The sequence below is a fragment of the Procambarus clarkii genome, chromosome 19 (genome assembly GCF_040958095.1).
Source record: "Procambarus clarkii isolate CNS0578487 chromosome 19, FALCON_Pclarkii_2.0, whole genome shotgun sequence".
Taxonomy (NCBI): domain Eukaryota; kingdom Metazoa; phylum Arthropoda; class Malacostraca; order Decapoda; family Cambaridae; genus Procambarus; species Procambarus clarkii.
The window spans coordinates 19,773,473-19,797,170 of NC_091168.1; the positions used below are offsets into that span (position 1 = coordinate 19,773,473).

A 23,698-nucleotide genomic window follows, 5' to 3' on the forward strand; every position below is an offset into this window, starting at 1 on the left:
TCATTGTTCTTGAACTCGATTTGATTTGATTAACTGTTACTCTTTGCGTTCTGTTTGACAGAAATTTGAATATCCATCGTTCTACTTTACTTATTATTCCTACTGACCTCATTTTGTGGGCTATCACTCCGTGGTTACAATTATCAAATGTTTTTGCGAAGTCCGTGTATAAAACATCTTCATTCTGTTATCCCAATACATACAATATCCCAAATAGACAAATGTATTGATCTTAGGGAATATGTAAAGTTATGTTGTGTCATATCTAAATTTATTTGTTTTCACATTCTCATGCCCCACTATAGCGAAGACGGAGCTTAATAAACTCTTGTTAGTGACCGATTTGTGTTGAGATGTTTCATGATGAACAGCGACAAATTAAATTATTATTCCCATTTGTTATAAGTATGGTTTATGAATCATGTATCCCTAAAGTTCACAGATTGTTAGGTAAACAATCTAGTAAAATCAACTTTGTAAATGCTAATTTTGAATTTGTCCACAGGATGGCTTCCATGGCGGGGTTAATGCAGCTGTTGGCCGTCGTCGCTGTCACCACCTGGAATCCCAGTATTGCAGCCATGCCTCCGGCGTCCTTCCATAACACTCCATCTACTGCCATGCCTCCGTCCTCCGTTCCCACTACTGGGCATCCAGCGGCAGCAGCGCGCATCTCTCTTACAATGTCTCCTGTCTTTCTGACCAACATGACAAGGCTGGAACATCGGGAAACAGGAGAATGGATGTGTCCCTACATCAGTGGCATAGCAGAGATATCGTGCACCTGTGATGTTCCCCACACGGTTCGATGCAGGGGCCAAGCACGGCACCCACAGGATCTTACCTTGCTCATACAGAATCTCGGTTCCAAGGGCAATGTGTCCCTGCTCGATCTAGCAATACATGGACTTGGAGAGCTTCCTGGGCATGTCTTTACCAACATGGAGTTGTTGGGCCTAGTGATTACAACAGCGGGCCTACAGACTTTACCCTCTAATGCATTTTCTGGCTTAGAGAAAACTTTGGCAGCTCTTGGTCTTCCAAACAATAAACTGATATCAGTTCCCGCTGATGCTCTAAGACACTTGTCAGAGCTGCAGCGTCTTGATTTAAGTGACAACCAAATACACGAACTCCCACCTCGGGCATTCCCAACCCTTCTACAGCTCCAAAACTTGGATCTTGCTGGTAATGGCCTTCGTCTTCTCCACCCAGAGGTTTTCGTCCACCTTCCTCATCTAGTATCCCTGAACTTGGCACATAATCAACTGGATGCAGCACAGATGAACGAAAAATCACTACGTGGCCTACATGCTCTTCAGCGCCTGTCCTTGAAGTCCAACTTGCTGAAGGGTGCAGTGACATCCTCACTAATCAAAGGAGCAAAGGGTCTTACCTCTCTGGATTTGTCAGACAATGCATTGACAATGTTATCTAGAGGTTCACTAGCTGCGTGCCCCAACATTCAAGAACTGGATCTATCACACAATAGTATTGATGTCATTGAGGACCATGCTTTTGTAAACCTCAGTAAATTACAACACCTCAAACTGTCGCACAATCGAGTAGTAGCTGTGTCGGGCTGGTCGCTGGCTCACTTGCCCCAGCTGACATATCTGGCCATGGCCGATAATGCTCTCCGGGCAGTGACTGCTGACTTGTTGCACCAGCTGCCAGCTCTCAAGTCCCTGGACCTGGCAGCCAATGATATTTCCCTCATACAGCCTCACGTATTCAACTCTACACCCGCACTGCAGCATCTTATCCTCACAGGTTGGCACTTCAGTAACACTTATATATCAAATAAGAGCTAATTAAATATATCCCATACAATAACAGTAGATGCTTAGAGTATTATTAAGTGGGAAATACAAGCATTTAAAAATATATTCAAGTATTGCATTACAATTCCTGCAACAGTTTGATGCAAGGGAGCCTGTCTTGTAAGTCACTAGATGTGAGTGTGTACCATCAACTTCCAGGCTGGCAACAACATTGTTGCCAGCCTGGAAGTTGATGGTACACACTCACATTTAGTGACTTACAAGACAGGCTCCCTTGCATCAAACTGTTGCAGGAATTGTAATGCAATACTTGAATATATTTTTAAATGCTTGTATTTCCTAAAGAAATTTAGATTTTCGTCTGACGTAAATGTTTAAAAACAAAAGATTTGATTGATTGGTGGATATTAAGCAACCCATAAGGTGGCATGGGCATGAATAGCCCGTATGTGGTAGATTTTTTGGAGTGAATGTGAAATGAAAGATAATGCCCTTCAAATACATTACATTCATTGGGAGAATGAATTAGATTATGGTATCTTCATTTTAAGACCACGGGATATGTTTTTAATGACTTGATTAAGAAAGCAGTTATTTATTAATAAGTACTAAGGTTCTCGGATTTCATTAAGCCAATAAGAACTGCAGATCAAAAAATGTGATGGAGAATGGCACTAGTTAAGGCATAAATTATATCAGGAGTCATAAGCCTAATATGCTTATCACAATGTTAATGTTGTAGTGAAAATATAGACATGACATGCTCTTAGGTAGACTGATTTTGTCGCTAATAAGAATAAATATGTCATTTAAAGATGCTTTCTAAAGTTACACACACATAAGAATGCATGTGGCCTCTTACACATACATTTATACATGTACACTCACCTTGCCCTTATCTCTCATATTTAAGAATTAAGGAATATAATGTGCAGTATATTGGAAAGTTTCTATCATTAAAAATATTTTCAGATAATCCTCTTCACTGTGACTGTTCACTGGAGTGGCTGGTCCAGTGGCTGACCCACCATCCATCCTTGACACACGAGGAGAAGGTCAGCTCTGTCTGCGCCACACCCCCACCACTCGAAAATGCACCTCTTGTAAGCTTGGAAACTACTTATCTTCTGTTGATGTACCCCTAGCAGGGGATGTTAACTCATCAATGTTGATTAAAAATAAGTTGGTAGTAATATTTAACTTGAGCATGCTTAGGCAGGCAGATGTTGCTCAGTTACATGCAATGTTTAAATATCATGTGTGCTTGTTTCTAATATGAATTGTCATTAGGCTATGAGCCTATTCCTGTATATAATGATTAATCCCATTTATGTTAGCTGGTTTAATATTGTTCATATGCAGTATAAGAGAACATCGGAGTGTATTTCTTTAAAATAAAAGTACTAGTCTGCAATAAAGTCACATTTTAAAAATACAAAGTCTGTTATGAGACATTAAATTTAAGATGCACTAAGTTCTCCAAAAAAAAACTCAAAAAACAATTATTTTCACAGGTTGAACTGAGAAAGTTCCAGCTGGTGTGCGCTGAAGAGACTTCATACTACGATCATGATTACTACCACGATGATGCAACAGCTGAAGTTACCCCAGAAATTAAACTTTCGGATGCAGAGATCAGCTTACAGGTAGCACACTGGGTACATAAAGATGATTCAACAAAAAATAATGGTGAAGCATTAGATAAGGAAGCATATTTAGGAGTTGAACTTGTATGGAGAGTAGATGACAGAGCAATACCTTATTCATGTGAAACCGTGTTTGTATACGAGGTGGTACAGGGAACACCGAATACACATCAAGTGCTGGCATGGAACGTAACTGCTAACTGTACATCAGATGGAGTACATGATCCTCATCAAGTGATAGTAACAGTGCCTGGGAAAGCACTGATCCCAGGTGCTACGTATCGATATTGTCTTGTGTTGCTGGAACGCGGTACAGGCGACCAAGAAGCTTTCCTGCCAGGTTGCTCTGAACCACTCTTACTGACTGCTGCCCCTTACAGTTTACCTAAACACAATGCAGCTACTCACTTGCCCCATGTGACAAGTCTTACTGCTGGAGGAGTTGGTGGAGCACTGGTAGTGCACACACGTGTGGATGGAGATGATGCACCATGCACTTATACACTTGCTATTGTTGCAGGGCATACAATTGCTGCAACAAGACAGCTCAATTGTTCGGAAGCAAGGCACGAGTTTCTAGCATTGGCTGAGGGACATTATGTGGCTTGTGCTAATCCTGATGTTCCTGGAACAACACATGACTTTACCCATTTAGAGCATCATTTGAAAGCTGCAGAAAATATTTCCATGGTACTTCATCATGACTTCTCCATCTGCACGCCGATAATTACCTTCACACCATATAGAGATCAAGGTATAGGAACGGGACCTTTGCTAACACTCTTGTTTACATTGCCAGGGCTTGCCCTAGTTGTTACTCTCTATGTAATAGGGAGAAGAGTGTGGCGAGGTGGTGGGGTTCCCTGGCGTTGGGACCCAAGAACACAAAAATCTGGAAAATACTTCCTTTATACAGGAGAAGTTCCAACCCCATCACTCAGTATGGATCCCTTATCAGATGACACACCAGAAACCACCACACCAGTTTAGTGTTTCCAATAACACACATTTCTTCAACACTCTAAGGTAGGCATGCCCCAACCTACACTATTCATTTCTAGTCCACAAATAGTCAGGCAAGTACTGCAGAGTACTCGGTTGCATGCAAGTGACCAAGTTATAAATACATTATCCTGGTCTTAATGGGGCAGCAACCATAGTGCCATACACCTGTCAAGAGCAGATTTGGTGTTCATATATCATTTTTATATTAATAATAAGTATATTTCTTAAGGTCTGATTTATTTTATGCAAGAGAAACCTGTTGTGAATATTATGCCCAATATACTAATTTGTTTATAACTGAGAAATTGTTTTTTATGACTAGTGATGAAACTAGTGCCATATATTTTACGAGATTGAAGACTGAAGCTGCTCGGGACAGTCTAAACAAAATGTGTTCCTGACACCATAAAGAGGTTTGCATATGCACTATCAAAACAAAATTTGAAAGATAAACATGTACATGCACCATCTACAATCAATAATATTTTTAATCCTGATATTTATGCAAAAATATAATAATTTTGAAAGAAATATGAGGGCAAGACATCTTCAGTTTAACCATTGCTACCAGAGTTGGAAGTCGAAGGCACGGTAACACTATTTTCTTAAAAATGCAATGGTTGTGGTCATGCAGTATATTTTTATGAAGTGATACTTTCTGAAGGGAAATATGAAAGAAATAGACACTAGATGTTGTTTTAGACAATTGTATAAACAGGTTTTGAAAACTGCATATTAGAACTGGAACCAAGTTCAGCTCCCAGAAAGGATGAGACACGGGCAAATTTCTTGGCATATGCCTCTTTTTCACCTAGGAACAACTTGGTACCTGGCAGTTCAGGAAACCTGCATAAGAGTTCAACCTTACAAAGAGAGGGAATGAACCGAACTCCCTAATTAAAGCAATGGACCAAATCGGGCTCAGTTCAAATGAAGGTGGAGAGCTAAGCCTTGCATGAGACAAGAAACATGCCATTCAGACTGCCATAAGCTCCAGTACTGCATTATGCACCAATTACAGGCAAGGAGCCTTCCATCTCTTACCTTGAGGTGATTTCGGGGCTTAGCGACCCCGCGGCCCAGTCGTTGACCAGGCCTCCTGGTTTAATCCCTAAATGGCATGGTGACACCTGGAGATAAACCCCTGCCCGAGGTCCAGTGCATCCATGTTTTGGAGGAGTGTGCGTCATGGAACTCGACCCCAAAGAGCCAGATGAAAATGACATGCACCACAGTCCTAACCACACAATAAGAGGACTCACACAGGAAAATACAGTACAGTGCCTTCACCCAGACATGGCCAGAGGGTAAACTATGCAGGTGAAGTTTAGCCTGCCCAAGGCTAAACAGATGCTCAAGGTCCTGATGTGAAAGTAGAGATCTAGCAAGCACCAGTTGGCAATGAAGGCACAGCCACAATAGAGATAATTGTGGCAGTTTAGAAGGCCATTTTGGCATCCCAACAAGTTAAAACCCGAGAAGACATCATGAAATATCCACCATTTAACCTGGAAGTCAGTAAGCCAACTTTGAAAGAACCCAATCCTCTGACCAGCAGGCAAGCAGACCAACTAGGAGGGGCCCAAACCTGCCAGTCATCAAGGTATTCTGGAACTTTGATTCCCAGCAGATAAAGGTGTAGGACTACTGAAATTTGTTTTATGAAGATTTTAAGTGTCAGGTACAGACACAACAGCAGAGGCAAAAAGTGGTATGAGAGGTGCCCCAGTCTGAACCTTAGTCAATCCCTGGACTTCAAGTGGAGGTAAATGTGACAATAGGCATCTCAGAAGTTCCATTGAAACAAATCAAGAGCCACTTGAAAGCGACTAGCAAACCTGGAATGTGGGACAAGGAATGTACCAATTGGAATACAGTCTAGAGTGGAGCAAGGTTCATTGGAAACCACTTGCAACTGGAAAAGAAAAACAGGGCACCTTCAGTAAGGATAGGGGTTAGTGGGCACACCCTTGTTCTACAAATCACAAATCACATAGAGGAGTATAGCAGTAGATGGATGACCAAGTCATCGAGATAGTGAGGGGGAAGGCCCCAAACCTACCAAAGACCATGAGACACTACCCAATATACAATGGCATGGTGGGACCAAGCATGCCATAATGCACTCAAGATGTTTCCCATCCATTATAATTTTTGCAAAAAACATTCAAACTCTTCCATTCTACCTGCTTCTTTAATGAATATATTTCATCAGTACTGTATGGTATTGTCATCAGATTTTATATATGGTACATGTATTACCGAACTATATAGTATCTCTTTTTCTAATATACCAGAATATTTTCATATAATGGTCCAGTAGCATCATAGGGAAAATGTAGCACTGCTACATTTAAAGCCTACTGGTACTGCGAGTGGTAATGTTAAATTGATTCAAGGAAATAGCAGTAATAACATTTATCAATATTGAGATGTCATGTAATTATAAAGAAGTGCTAAGCCACTATAGCTATACAGTATAACACTGCTGGTACAGAATATTCAATAGTTCCTAGGCATCCATTTAGGATGTTAATAGAAGAGCAGAAAGACATAAGATGGTTAGTGTCAAAGGAGTCACATTCAGCAATGATTTTATCAAGGGGGCACAAGTGGTGTGTAACGACTACATGAAAGCAAAATTCCAATCATCCTTACAATAGAGAAAAATCACCAGGAGTCAAGTGACTAAACAATAAATGCAGTTTGGAGAGCAAGCATACTGTATATGAAGATCTCTGAAGTTCTTCTACTCCCCGAGCCCGGCCTGAGGCAAAATGAAGCTCTATTCCATTAAGTACCCATGAATTTAGTGTGTAAAACATGTAACTGACCCAGAGATGTCTCCCATTTGCTATTTCAATGATATTGGGAGAATTATTAGAGAATGTAGCAATAATGTGGCAGAAACAAATAGCCCAATAATCCAACCCTAAAATATAAAATGAATGCCGACATTTCAGTTTATTCTTGGGACTTCTTGGAGTCCATGACGGACCAAAATGTCATCACTTTCATTTAATTTCTTGCATGCAGGTTGTGTTATTTGATTAAGTTTGAGCAAAAACCTCAGAGTAATGTGGCAATACAGCACAAAACATGGAAAATTGTATTTTTGTGTGGAAGTATTCTTGATACAAATATCATTTTTGTTTTATCATTAAGAACAAAATTACAAACACCTTAAGTATTAATTGAAGCTTAACTGTAAATTTTAATAACTCTACAATTGATTTCATTCCAATTTCAAATCAAATAAATTTGTATACTGTAGTACAGTTATAGTAATTGGTTACAGAAATCTTACACATCAAGTAGTCATTAAGTAATTTTAAAGTTTGACTAGTCCTATAAATATTTGCTCTTGTATTAACATCTTGAATTATAATTAGGACTTACTAAGCATTCTGCACCACAGATGGTGCTAAGTCTTCCAGGCTTGCCATATTCTTTTGAGAATTACTCTTAGTCCTAGAAATATAAAGTAAATTCTGTATCATTAGCATCCATTTTGCTTTACTAATGATGAACCTTGTACACTGTCAAACTTGTGTATTATTCCAAGATTGAGACATGATATAGTTTGAGTAACCAGTTGATGGCAGTGTGCCAGGAGTGAGCAGTTTGGGTGCAACACACCTGTAACCTCTGTATGTTTCAGCAAGTGTGTCTCTTATGGTTTGCAAAGCTTTAATTAAGCCCTAATACTAGTAATTTAGCCCCAAAGGTTAAAGTACAGGAGTCTTTTGAACTTCGGTTCAGCTTATATAGCACTGTTATTTATGGGGAAAGTCGATTATTAATTACATTGGTATTGGTAACCAAGTATGTAATGGCAATTTACATTAAGAAATGTACACTTTTAACAATTGTATACTGTGTCTGTAAAATAATTTCTTCTCTATTCACAAATGTTAGTTTAAAGTTACAATTTAGATAAAATTTAATGCAGTAATCCTGTAAATTTTATTGTACTACTGTAATGGAAACAAAATTTTGTTTAGTTTATTTTTCCAATACAGTAGAAACAGCATAAAATGAAAGTGTGATATTGATGTATAATGATATTGTTTCCTAGAAAGTACTGTAGTGAAGATTTCACTTATTGCTGAACAACAATTAGTAAATACAAGCACATTAAGGTTGGCCTTTTCAAGTCTTCAGAGTTTAGGAGCTTTGTGTACCTGCAGGTAGCTTCAGTAACACAAGGACATGAAGCATTGTAAAGGCTAACTTCTATAATCACATTGATTTAAGGATAACTTAAATTATAATATCAATTTGTTTACAGTAACTTTACATATGGAAAGTGTTCTCAGGACAGCTAACCCAGGTAAGTTTAGACCTGGCACAACTCTAAAGATAAGTAGTATACTAATCATTGCAAACACATTGCAGTGTGTTTACAATGATTATCTTGTTACATCAACAGACTGTATGTAAAGATTTGTATGTAAACAACAATCTGTATGTAAAGATTTACATAGTCTTTCGCACTCTCCCGAGTGCTTTGTCAAGTTCTGAGTATGTGGTTAGGACGAGACTTGCATCTCGACAACTAATCACTGATTAGTTGTTGAGATGTAAGTCTCGTGCTTACCACATACAGTACTCAGACCTTGACAAAGCAGTCAGGAGAGTGCAAAAGACCTGGTGTAAATCTTCACATAAAATCCACAAACATATAAGAGAGGGGGTTTTATATTATGGTTTTTATCACTGCATACAATAAAACATCTTTGTTCATTTTAATACCAAATTATTTGGAAATTAATTGTTTCAGTAATTTTAACAAATTTGGCACCATATGCCATCAAGTGATTAGTGTGTAAATTAACTTGACTGGAACCTTTAAATTCTTTCTATTGAAATTGGTATTTCAGGCTTTATGGCCAATTTAGAGTCCTTTCATTGAACTGGGTTCCATTCAGGCAGGTTTTCACTGTATTTTAATACAAGATTCTTCCTTAACAAGAAGTACTTTGAGAAAATCCGTAGGAGCTGTGATGAGGATTCATACGTATGCGCTGAGTCCCAGGCACATGCCCCAAACAAGCAACTAGGTCACAACATGGTCAAAAGGATTGCAACCTGGAGTTCTTCTCAGCCCACACGTAATCCTGAGGCTTCTACTGAACCTGACCCAGGGTTTCGCACAATTCCCCCAAACAACAGAGAGCCAGAGTGAATGGGATTGTGTGAAACCCTGGTTCGGCTTCAGTGGAAGCCTCGGGAATCTTCGTGGGCTCGGTACAACCCCAGGTTGTAGTCCTTTTGACCATGTTGTGGCCTAATTGCCTGGGGCGTATGCCTGGGAATACTTGGCTAATAGGTTCGAATCCTCATCACGGCTCCGACAGATTTTCTCATTAATACATCACTTTAGTGTGATTTCTGTGTGTGTAATGAAGTACTTTGTCGTACCTTCTTCTCTTTTGTCTAGTACTGTTTCAAAGAAGACACATGTGTACTTTGATATGATCTCATGTTTTATAACTGCTTAGTTCATAACTTGACAAAAACAGTTTTACATCCTTTGTTAAATGAAGATATAGTACTTGTTTGTTTTGAAAACCATTAGACATCCTGTAATTTGTGAATGGCAATTCAAAACTGTTCTAATTTATTGCTGTCAAACCAATATTAAGATGTCTTTCAATGATTTTGCAACTGTAACTTTGAGCATTATTGTACACACAAACACCTGGTTTAAATTAGCACAGTGGTCAGCACAGATTACTACCGACAGTTCCTGCAGGTTAGAAGGAACGTTGGGCATGTTTTTTAAATTGATATCTTACCTCTGTCTGCCTATCAGTAAATATGTACCTGGGAGCTAGGCGAACTGTTGTGGGTTGTATCCTGGAAAATGTCAGTCATTAACCTAGGGGGACCTCGATAAGCTTAATAGGCCCCGACAATGGTAAACCATAACAAATTCATTTAGGAATTACATTTTAAATTTACAGTAATGGAATTTAATAGGATTACAACGCAGTATTTGCACTTTTCCTAAAGAATTCTTGTCCTATTTTTATATGAAATGAATTCAAATGAAATAAATTCATTTTATCTTCATTCTTAAAATGAAGATTGGTTATTTTTTCAACTCAAATATAACTTTGGCCAATGATATTAATGGGAAGCAGATACAGTAGTTATAAATTAATTATATGAAATTATTTGATACATATATAATTAACAAAAGATTTGCTAAGAAAAGATGTACACTTGAAATAGTATATATATAATATATATTTATTTTGCACAATTTATTTTATATTGTCTGCAGTTGCACATAATTGGCAGAATATAAAGTTAAGCTCGAGAGCCTTGTTCATATTGGCTTGCTATATTTAGGACCATTTGAGTGTTATGCCACAGATGGTGCTACATAGTCACCATCTGTGACTATGTAGGCCTGGTCGAGAACCGGGCCGCGGGGCTACTAAAAGCCCCGAAATCATCTCAAGATGTAGTCACAGATGTAGTCATTATATGTTCTCCCCAGAACACAAATAATTTCATATCTATTTACTCAATAGCTTTATTTTGGAGAAGAAAATGAAACTCACATGTACCCAACTTGTGTTTTTTATAAGAAGATAAAAAAAAGTGATCTTTGTGGCAAGATGAAAAATTTTACAATTTTTTAGCGGTAAATTGTTTAAGAGAAGCTAAGAAATACAAAAATGGGTTGTACAATACTTCTTTGTAATCCTAAAGATTCCAAGTACATTATAATCCTTAGATTGCCGACTTAATACTAAGTACTGTACTGTAGTGTCTTTTTCCTGTATACACTTGTTTAGGGGTTATCTTGAGATGATTTCGGGGCTTTAGTGTCCCCGCAGCCCGGTCCTCGACCAGGCCTCCGCCCCCAGGAAGCAGCCCGTGACAGCTGACTAACACCCAGGTACCTATTTTACTGCTAGGTAACAGGGGCATTCAGGGTGAAAGAAACTTTGCCCATTTGTTTCTGCCTCGTGCGGGAATCAAACCCGCGCCACAGAATTACGAGTCCTGCGTGCTATCCACCAGGCTACGAGGCCCCTCGCGTTATAACCACGAGGGGTGGTTATAACTGTTGAGTCATTCTTGTGGGTTTCAAGAATTCATAAATATTGTTAGCCAAACATATCTAACAATTGAAAAATGCTTCTCAGCATTGTTAGGAGTGTAAGGGTTTAAGAGCTCTTGGCGCACTAGTTACCACAGCTCTTTGTGCTTTATTTTAATGCTAAGTTTTCATGAAGCTTTAACATACATAGTTTTGTACTCCTTAATTATTTAATAGTAAAATATTGTTCCTTATATTTGCATTTTCATATGTTATATAAGCACCGTACTAGTGGTAATAGATTGCTTTATTTTTATCTTGAAATATGAAGTTATGTAAATAGAAACCTGTATATGTTATATCATGCATTTGTAGATTCACTGCTTTCACCATTCTCATCCACCATAAAAGCTATATATTCAGCTATAACAAGAGCACTTTAAATATGAGCATGGTGCCGTAAGCCATGTAGTTCTCTACTATGAGAAAGATAAGACGATATTCTTTTCTGTATACAGTGTGTATATATATATATATATGTGTGTATGTATATATATATATATATATATATATATATATATATATATATATATATATATATATATATATATATATATGTCGTACCTAATAGCCAGAACGCACTTCTCAGCCTACTATTCAAGGCCCGATTTGCCTAATAAGCCAAGTTTTCATGAATTAATGTTTTTTCGTCTACCTAACCTACCTAACCTAACCTAACCTAGCTTTTTTGGGCTACCTAACCTAACCTTACCTATAAATATAGGTTAGGTTAGGTTAGGTAGGGTTGGTTAGGTTCGGTCATATATCTACGTTAATTTTAACTCCAATAAAAAAAAATTGACCTCATACATAGAGAAAAGGGTTGCTTTATCATTTCATAAGAAAAAAATTATAGTAAATATATTAATTCAGGAAAACTTGGCTTATTAGGCAAATCGGGCCTTGAATAGTAGGCGGAAAAGTGAGTTCTGGCTACTAGGTACGACATATATATATATATATATATATATATATATATATATATATATCTCTAGAACTGTAGAGGCATCACATTTACCTTATAATGTGGTCAATGCAAGTAACCTTCAGATAATATATATTACCTCAAGCTTTCATATGGCTTTTGGAAGATAGCCACGATGTTTGTCCCAAAACGATTCATCTCTAAAGTCATGTTTTTAGCTTTATATTAGTCACTCGCTGTGCCATATATGTATATATAAATATATATATATGAAATATAAATCTGTAAATAGTGTGTATAGTTTTTTAACAATAAAGCCTGTTATTAATAGAAATGACTTTGAATTCTGAACTATGCATGAACAGCACAACCTTATGCATCTCTTACACCAGAACAAAGATACTACTGAAGATCCTATATACACAGGATATTAATGTATTTTTCTTTCCAACTTGCCCAAACCACTGAAGCACAAAATAGAATCTATTTTGAATACTGTATATGCTGGCACGTAAGTTGACCAAAAACATTTTGAGGTGTAATTCAGGTTTAGGCCCATATTTGCCGCATAAGATGACCTCCTCAAGATAAGGCAGCACCACTTCCCCTGCCTCAATGTATAGAAAGAATAAACTATGGTATCACTAATATACAGTAGCTTAATGAATATTTACTGCATAAGGCAGGTGGTGTCACTGGTCTTCAAGGGATCTGTGGTAAAGTAGGAAGTGAAAATGATATTAGGGCTTGCATTTTAATGTTGAAAATGCAAGACCTTGCATGTGGGGCTTAAGAATGATCCACATCAAATCAACATCATCTTGCAACACATTGATGAAGAAAAGAACCTTGGAGTTTGAATCCATCAGTTATTGAAAATAACACAAGTGGGACCTGCTGGAAAAAGAAAGTTATTCAAGTGTACCATCTCTGGTATGGCCCCATTTAGACTACTGTATCCAAGCATGGAGACCTCATCTTCAGAACAAATGTGCTTTGGAGAAAGTTCAAACACTGGGCAAAAATCATCCCAAAACTAAGTCAACTCTCTACCAGGAACGACTGATAGCCACAGGGCTAAAACTACAAACGAGACATGACAGGCCTGATATCGAAACTTTTAAATGCTGAACAATTTGGAGGATATTGATCCAGACACTTCTTCAAATCAAATGTAACACACATTAGGAGCAATGACTTCAAGTCCAACATGAAAGAATGCAGGACAGAAAATAGGCAACACAGTACTTTTTCACCCATAGGGTTATAAATCCATTGAACCGTCTACCTGCCAAAGCTGTAATTGCCAGACATTGCTGCAGTCCAAAACCCAACTGGATCAATTTACGAAAAAGGAGGGAAGGGCGAGTGAACCTTTGATAAGCTGCTGGCTTCCTGTCTCCATCGAGGCACTAGAGACGTGGTAGCCCTTAGGTAAATTTAGGTACAGTAATTCTTATAGCAAATCATATTTGTTTCTATATATTTAAACATACAAATAATATTTACACAATTTTATGTGCAAATATAAATATGCACTGAAAACAACAACAAAATATTTGTTCATTTACTGTACCTTTATGTAGCAATCGTCGGGATTAGTAACCAGTAGACAGGTAAATGAGGTTATACTGCTGTCTTGCCATCTGTTGACCGTCCCTTCAAGTTTGTAGAAGATACAAGAAATACTGTAACTAGAGAATTCTGTTGGGTTTTGATAACAAAAATGAATGTACGTGCACACAGTGTTAACTAAAAACACAAGGTTGAGAGAGAGAGATTCAGCAAAGCAATCATTTAATAAGAAATTTGTAGAAATAAACAGCACATTTAATTTTACAGTTCTGGTAAAAACAAAACTGTATACTGTAATCAAATTAGTAGTTCCTTTATTATTATGTTACAGTTGATAGTGCAGGTTAAGATAACTCGTTCTTAACAAAATGGCAACATACAATTACTGCTCATTATAAGGTAGCATTGTACATATTATCACAATGACTATTCAAGTATTAATAAAATAAGCTGAAATTAATTTTGATTACTGAATAAACTGGCCCAACTTGTCTCTTGGATTTCTAGACCGGAGAGTTGTACACAATAACACTCTTGTCTTCTGATACACTAACAATTTTACTGCTGTCTTGACTATATTTAGCACACCAAACCTGGAACAGATACACAAAATACAACAGATTAAATTAATTTCCAAAGAGTTGCATCAGTCCATGCGATATCACCCACAAAAAAAGTGACACATGATGGCTAGCCTACATAATTAAAAGTCAATAAGATATAGAATTGCAACATATGTTTATTAAATCTGCAGTCGTTTTATTTGAGCATTCACATGACAGATAAAACAAATATACAGTACAGTATAACAACGGAAGCAATTACAAAATTTGTCATCAAATACCAAGTAATAAAGAATATTATGGGCTGCTAATGTGAATATGTATAAAATTGGTAGTAGTTTGACTAAGACATTCTTTATAAATGCAAAATTTAACTCGTAAGTTGTTTTACTCATTGTCTTAATCTTTGTTTATGGAAATTTAGGCCTGTGGTAACATATTATATTTCACCAAAGTACCCGACACTACCTCCCAGAACACACACCTGCACTTCCCCAGAACACACACACACAACTACACTCTTCCCCAGAACACACACACCTGCACTCTTCCCCAGAATACACACCTGCAATCTTCCCCAGAACACACACACACACCTGCACTCTTCCCCCAGAACACACACACACACCTGCACTCTTCCTCAGAACACACACACACCTTGCTAGAATGTCTGTAATTGTCTCTTCAACACTATCACTTTTGTTCCGGCACTATTTCTTATGTTTGTTGGGAGAATAGTGAACAGCTATGGACATCTGATATTCATAGTGTTCTCTGGTTCTGCATTTCACACTATCATTTGTTCCAGTATGTTATTCTACTGTGCAAATTTAGGATCTGGCCTTCCATTATCTTTCATGAACAGTATATATATTTTGTAGTACTCCCTCTCATCTCCTTTCTAGACTAATTCCTTAATTTCAGAACACACTCCTGCTTTGAAAGGGAAGGCGAGTACTGACCGGTACTCAAGGCGGGACAGCACAAATGATTTGAAAAGTAGCATTGTAGTGGCATCCCTAGATTTGAAGGTTCTCTTAATCCATCCTATCATTTTCCTGGTGATACTATATTTGCTTTGTTATGCTCATTAAATGTTAGGTTGTCTGCCATCATTATTCTCAGATCCTTTACATCTTGTTTTGTTTCTATGAGTAGGTAAGACTATGTCTTGTACCCTGTATTTTGTTTACATTCTTCAATTTACCATATCTAAGTATCTGGGATTTATCACAGTTAAACATAATTTTATTTGTGGAATTTGTCTCTCTATTTACTAGAAAAGAACTTTATATTTTACCTACATATGAATAAATTTATATAGGTGGTTAACAAGAAAGGTTGTTAAGTTAGTCATTAAGCTGAGAGAAAAGTTAAAGCCAAACAAGTCCCCAGGAGCAGATGAAGTCTTTGCCAGGGTCCTAAAGGAATGTAAAGATGAGCTAAATGGGCCTTTGACTTCTACATTTAATTGATCATTACAATCAAGCAGAGTATTGGAATCATGGAGAAATGCAAATATTGTGCGAATCTTTAAGAAAGGAAATAATGACATTTCACCTAAATGTCTATTGGAGGATAATAGCTTAAATCGATAATTACAAAGCTATTCATACATCGTGAAAAATATAAATTAATAAAGGCTTCACAGCATGGTTTTACAAAGCACCTCTCGTTTGAGAATTTTTTTTATTCTGTTCCAACATTTTTGAGGCATGTGAAAATGAATTGTGATGTGCACCTTCACTACAGCAAAGTTTTTGATACTGTGCCTCCCAAAAGATTGATTAGAAAGGTAGAAGCTCATGATATTAGGGGGAGCTATCCTATGCACAAAGAAATCCCATTAACGTGATAAATCAACGAGAAAATTAGTAGGAGCCACGAGGAGGGCTCGGACCTGCACACTGGGTACTCCCAAACACATGCCTTAGACCTCTAGATTAGATTATATGCCTTAGATTATACTGGGGAAATAAATTATTCAGTGTTTCATTGGGCCTCCCATTTCCTGTGCCACAGAATAGAGTTGGGGAAATTCAGTAGCTGACGTTTACTATTTCCTGAGCCTTATATCTAGCGATCTCTAACGTATTTTGGCCACGAGACTAAATTCAGAAGATAATACCTAGACCACTAGAATAAAAGGGTATAACAAAGGAGATGTTAATAAGATGTTAAATATACCAACACAATGTAAACTTGAAACACTGGATATAAACTGGATAAGTTTAGATACAGGAAACATTTGGGTACATACAGTACAACACTGGTTTGGAAATAAGGTGGTTGCTCCATGGAGCAAATTACCAGATAACATAGTAGATGTGGGATTAGTTGATTTTATCACACATAGGTTGGATGTAGGTGTATATGAAAGAGTTTTGGTAGATTTAAATAGGAGCTGCCTTGCATGGACCAATAGGCCTTCTGCAGCTTCCTCAATTCTCATGTTCATGATAGAAATTTAAACTTAAAACTCTTCCTTAACCATGTGGCCAATGTTACTGCTTATCCTGTTGTCATTGAAACAATAAATATGCACAAACCTGATCATGATGATCCTTGAAGGTGTGGACACAATTACGTTGGGCAAAGTCCCAGACCTTGACGGTGTGGTCAGAAGATGACGACACAAAGTGCTGTTGGTCACGAGCGAAGTCCACACTCAGCACCCAGGAGCCGTGGCCAGAGAGTGTACACGCCAAGTTGCTGCTCTTGCTGGAGACAATTACATGTAATGAACATATACGTATACAGGTATATATATAAGTACTATACAAACTAAATGAAATGATATATAAATAAAATTAAATATACAATATTAAACTTGCATAAAGTCATTACATTTATTATAATTAACTGCTAATGCTATGCCATTATATTTAGAGGGAGAGCATTACGTATTTTAAGTTCAAAGTCAATAAAATGAGGCATATCCTTACAAGTAATATGCAATAAAGTGCACAGATGCAAAACAATATTCCAAAAAATAATAATTTTCTTGTACTGTACTTACATATCATACATTTTCATGTGTCCATCATCAGCAGCTGTGAGGAGAAGTTGCGAGTCTGGTGAAAATGTGATGGAACGAATTGTCATGGCATGTCCTTCTAAAGTATGTACCAGCTTCCCACTCTCAACGTCAAATACATTGATGAAACCATCTATTGCTCCACTAGCAACATACTTTCCATCACGACTCTAAAGGGAAAATCAATAAACATAATGCCCCATTTCATATTTAAATACAAATAAAAGACATTCTACTTAGTTCTAATTCTTAATCCACATATAACCAGCTGTTGTGAAACACAACACAATGAATATTACTTGAAATCCTAAATGCAATTCATACCTTAACATCAAAGACAGATTAACCCTTTTGCCAATAAAATCAATACAATTTGAAAGGTTAAGTAAGAAAAATATCCACACCTATCTACACTATAAAGTAATTATTAAACAAAATAATAAAAAAGAGCACCGAGCATCAAGGAAGTTTGGGTGGCCAATAGCTGTCATTTATTGCATTTAGAGCAGTTTGCTTCAAATGAGTGTTCAACACTTCATAGAAGCTCCAATAACCAATGTATCTCAGCAATACCTGGCATTGACTAGTTTCACTGGCAGTTCAGTTCTAAAGCTCTGGGAGGATACTGATTGGGTTGTATAGAAAACTGTTTCTCCTCATTATTTTGACCATATTCCAAGCTACCTATGCTCATAGAACACATTACATTTAAACACTGTAAGTGAAGTGAAGTGAATACTGTACTCAAAATTACATTCTCCAAATACAGTACTGTATTGCATAGATTTATACTGTACAGTATTCTGTAAGTACAGTAAATAACTATACTGTATTTTCTAAAAAAATTATAATAAAAAATTAGTGTAAAGTACAAAAGTATCCTATTGGAAAATACCTAAATATGAATGAGAATACTATTAAACAGTAAATGAAATAAAATGCCTCAAATCTCCCCTGTTGTGAATAAATTTGTGACTAATATCCCAATCTGAAAAGTATTACATACACAAGATGCTTGCTTCTCCCAGTGTTTTGCAAATTTCCTTTATTACATATACAATACTTTTCAATATTCTAACAGCAATTCCATAGTTGTGCTAAAAATTTTAAATAATATATTAGTACACTAGAACTCACATAAGCAATTGAGTAAGTAAAACGTCCTCTTGTGTCTAATGTTGTTACGTGACGCCCGCCATCAACTGCATAAACATTGATCTTACCAGCATGATTTCCTGAGGCTATGAGATTACCCTCGGGAGAAAATACAACAGACCAGGCTTCAACTGGGCCACAGTCAATGGTCTGCAACTGGAAGGAAAACGTAATCAGTAGAAATAAACGAGGATGGAAAAACTTCCTCGCCATCTTCCATTCTTCTTGGAGACCATCCAAGATATCTATGGATCATTTAACAAGTAACTACCATCTTCAATATACAGTATCACACTATTATTATGCATATTATTACAGTATCTCAAAGGTTTTATTCCCAAGGGAAGAACAAAAAAATAATATAGTACAGTACTATATTTTTCTTTTGCTTTTTTATAAAATTTATAGTAAGAAAAAAGACTTGCTCTTTTCATCTATTCCATTAAAATACTGCTTCTGTTTCTTCATTGGACAAATATTCAATAATTTTTGTTTAGTCTATTACATAACAGAACACATTGTCTATGAAATGTAATACCCAGCCATACATGGTACCTAGACATCATATATAATAAATTACACAAACAATAAGTATAATCACCCTTGGAACAAAAGTTATACATTACTATTAATTTCATAAAATTTGTGGTGATCAAATTTATGAACCATGCAACAAATATATGAGAATGCAAGTCGAATGAAATACTGTATTTCAAGCAAGAGAAATATTTCAAGTACTTTACTGTATGTGTAATATTTCAAGCTTGCATAATATATCAAATAAGTGTAATACAGTATTTCATGTACAATACGTGTAATATTTCATATACAGTATGTGTAATATTTCAAATATGCATCCTTGTTAAAGAAATACATCTAAGTGAAATAATTTTTTGGATGAGCCAAGAGATTACTACAGGAGCTGCTACATGACCTTTATTCTTACCTGCTCACCAGAATGGAGATTCCACAATCGAATAGTCGAGTCTAAAGACGATGATGCAGCCGTAGTCCCAGCAGCGTTAACATCAACTGATATAACTCCGAGTGAGTGACCTTCAAGTGTGTGCATTGGTGTCAACTCTCCTTCCACCCCATCACCTGACCAGCACCACACTCGAACCAAGTCATCCAGGCCTCCAGTGACAATATACCTCTGTTCCCTAAAATATGCTCCTCAATTGTTAATTCAGACATAAGGAAGAATAATCATTTAACACTTAATTTAAATAGGTGCTTTCAAATGAAATACTGTACTGTACTCTTGTTTACAAGCATTTTTATATACATTACATACATATTATACATTCACAAGTACAGTATAATGTACAAATAAGAATATAATATTTAACTAATGTATGTAAAGTTAGCTCCGAAGTGTAACCAAATACAGTAATATAAACACAAACACACTGTATACAGAAAACTATGCAAATCCTATTAACCCATATGTGGTGTGACCCAAATGAACATTAGTAAAATTAGTTATGCTCAAAAAGTGTGGAGCCTGTGGAAGCATTTATAAATGGGTGTATGAATAGGCTGAGTGTGGAAGCAGGTATGGAACAGACAGAGAAGGCATACTGGAATGCCAGCATATGTTGGAAATCCTCTCAGTGGGTCTGCCAATTATGTGAAGCTGGCAATACGTCAATGACCTGGCGGCGACCACAAATTGATAGCAGAAGTCTTGAAGCTAAGGCACAATGAGTTGTTATGGAGAGCAAAAGGGCATGTTACAACTGTAGTACATGAGATGGCGTATTTGCCCAAGCATGTTGGGGAAGCAGCTATGATATGTGAGCTGCATCGAGTGGTTTGACAGTTGAGCCATGGACACATCACTCAACCTGTCCTCTTAAAAATAACATCGCTTTTGGCCGTTTACCAGTATGGCCGAAAGTGGACGTAATTTGAAAATGAAAAAAATGAAAATAAATTTGGGATTTTTTTTTCAACAACAGTAAGTTAAGGGTCCTCTGGTAGGTTAGGTGGGCAGGAAATTCTCATAAAGTTTCAAAACGTTATGAAAAACGTTAATTGAATGTTTCCTCTCCTAACCTTTCCGAGTAAGCCGGACAACTCAAACAGAAAACGGGACAGTACATCACTTTTGTGAGTCGATTTCATTTCAAATTACGTTCAAATTTGGCCATAGCGCGCATACGAGCGAAAAGCGACATTTTTAAGAGGACGGGTTGCATCACTAGGGTGACAAGTCCCAGATACTATAACTCCACACTTGTTGTAGCTGGACAGACCTATGGTGGAATTTGAGAGCTGATATCATGAGTAGTACAGTACAGTATATGTGTATTATGAAATAATTAACATTAAGCCAGTAATTTGTGAGAGAAGTTGATCTCCAGCGACAAGAATGGTACAGTGACTAGGATTTTGTAGACCAGTGAGAAGCTTGCTATGTTGCTGAACCTTCTCCTCATCTCTGGTTATATATATATCCTGCAGCATAAGAACTTGTTGCCATTCGAACTCTGCCTTTGATAATGTTAACAAGGGTTAACGAAACGAATGTTTAGCATCAGGCCAAATAAAACTGGAAAATGAACCTTGGCGAGTAAATTCTTCAACGTCCTTCTCAAGTGAAAAACATAAGAAAAATTGAGAAGATTCAATCTAGAATCATTGATTTCATCCTTTTGTCACATTCAATAATATATGTCTAAAAGAAAGACTGCTACCAAAATATATGAATACTGTATATATATACTGTGTGTGCATTTGTGTGTATAAGCTGAATATTACACTATTGTGTGTGTTCCCTGGCAATATGGTAGCCTTGTGGAGAGACTGTTGCAGGATGTGTAATGAACAGATGCCTGTTGACATAATGCGATAATGAAAATTGACTGATAAATATTGATATAGTAGTTACAACGCAGGTTGCTCCTTATTTATATCCACCCACATGCTTGTAACAGTTCAGTGATCACACGTCTGTTATGGTAGTTTACTTGGTAATTTGTTCCACAAATTCACAAACTACTGTACATGATGTATTCAATGAAACTCCTCTTCTGCAATCCTAACTATATAAAGAAACAATTAAAATTTTCTGACTATGCAAACTGTCCAACAAATGCAAATTAATTTACATTGATTTAAGCTGATATAAACCCATGAAGTAACTCATACCTTAAAAGAACTGTTCTAAAATAAAACTCAACTCGTAGTCTCCATGTGTCTGACATTCTCAAGGTATTTAACATACATCCAAACCAAAGCATCTGCAACACTACTCACGAGTCGGGCAAATTCTCTTCATTTCTTCTCACTTGGTTTTCTTTATTTTCTTCGCCATTCTCTTTCTCATTATCTTCATTGTCTTTCTTTTTTTCTTCTGGGACAAAATGGCCCCAAGCACATGACCAAATGCCTTCTGAATGAGCATTTTCACGTTTAGTCAGCAATGAAAACTGAAAAGTAAAGTATTCTTTTTTTTAGTTTTCAGAAAAGAAATACATACATACATACATAAGGATATGGGAAGAAAAATGTAAGAATGTCAATCAGAAAACAAAGATTTTTGTTTAAATTCAGCAAGGTGTAGCAAAGACACTAGTGGACATGTAAGTTTAAGCAACCTGTCCTCAAGGAGGTACTCTGGGGGTTTTCTTTTCACTCTTTACTCTAGTGATTTAAAGAGTCGATTTTACAATTGACTTGAGAATGGCAATCAACAATCAACTTGAGAATTGAAAATAAAAAAATCCGACTTAAGAATGGTTCAAGACGGACGGATTTTTCAATCGACTTGAGAATGGCAGTCAACAATCAACTTGAGAATTGAAAATAAAAAAATTGACTTGAGAATGGTCCAGGACGGACCAAAATGTCGTCGTCCCTTCACTTTCTAGTGGTTTGGTCTACATATCTCAGCCACGTTCTTGTGACTCCTCGTCTGCATAGGGTTAGGTTGTTTTAGGTCTCAAAATCAATTTGCAAAGCACCTTTGGTACATAGTAACTTGTATCCAACTTAATAAACTTATACTTTAAAATGTGGTCTATGAAAATCGTCAGCTGAAAAAGTGATTTGTTACGGAAAATGTTAATTTCTCGTGTCCTCTCGAGGCCTCGTAAATTGCATTTCATGGTGAACGTCTCGATAATTCACTATACACCTCGCGTCACTAATTTCCTACCAACAATATTTGTCTATTTTTATAGTTTCCCAGCAACACATGTCACCCTACATATTCCCCCAAGCAGGCAATAAGCGACCACACCTTAAACCCCACCAACACACACACACAATGTAACTAGAGAGAGAGAAAGCAACAACTCGACACAATCATGCCGTAGTGTACACGTATATTAACACAAGAGGTAATAAATAAGAGAAGAGAAGAGAGAGAGAAGAGGAGGCAGCCTACCATGGTCCTCCACCAGTGTTTACCTCACCAGCTTCCCGGCACCGCCCACAGATGGCGGCTCATTCACTCTCACACCAGTAAATAGGTATCTGGGAATATGTAAATAGGTAAATGGATCAGTGGAGAGCTAGTGTGACAATTTATATGTTTGTCTAAACTAAACTGGATCAGTGGTGAACGTTTCGATTGTAAACTATGTGAACAAGATTTAGGGGCATACTGTACAGTACTATATCTGTGATTGCCCTGTTATCGATTCAATTTCTTTCTTTATTATGCACCCTATACCCATTCCGTGGGCGGTGGTGTAAAGAATTACAGAGGCACGTAATCGGTTCAGGAACTGAACCCTCTAGTTCGTTTAGCTAAGCAAATAACAATGTTTGACGCTAGTTACAAAATTATCAATGTTGTATACACATGTACACACCCTCATACATACATGTACATATATATATACGTATACATATATACATACACATGTTATCGATA

General features: G+C 37.0%; 2 protein-coding genes across 2 annotated transcripts in view; one reads left to right on the plus strand and one right to left on the minus strand.

The window, feature by feature from the left end:
* The window catches only part of LOC123757499 (uncharacterized), a 90,272-nt gene extending 77,458 nt beyond the window's left edge, over positions 1-12,814 (plus strand). The window contains exons 2-4 of the mRNA XM_045741178.2: positions 506-1,773; positions 2,757-2,887; positions 3,299-12,814. Of these exons, the coding sequence (XP_045597134.1) occupies positions 507-1,773; positions 2,757-2,887; positions 3,299-4,420 (2,520 nt within the window). The 5' untranslated portion in view covers position 506 and the 3' untranslated portion in view covers positions 4,421-12,814. The remainder of the gene's footprint in view (positions 1-505; positions 1,774-2,756; positions 2,888-3,298) is intronic.
* Positions 12,815-14,264: 1,450 nt separating this feature from the next.
* LOC123757500 (superkiller complex protein 8) lies at positions 14,265-23,361 on the minus strand. Its single transcript, XM_045741180.2, has 7 exons — positions 23,207-23,361; positions 22,075-22,247; positions 19,757-19,973; positions 18,793-18,966; positions 17,638-17,825; positions 17,168-17,339; positions 14,265-14,648 (listed from the first exon to the last, which is right to left on the minus strand). The coding sequence occupies exons 1-7, from the start codon at positions 23,207-23,209 to the stop codon at positions 14,559-14,561; spliced, it is 1,017 nt and encodes a 338-aa protein (XP_045597136.1). The 5' UTR covers positions 23,210-23,361; the 3' UTR covers positions 14,265-14,558.
* Between the last annotated feature and the right edge of the window lie 337 nt (positions 23,362-23,698).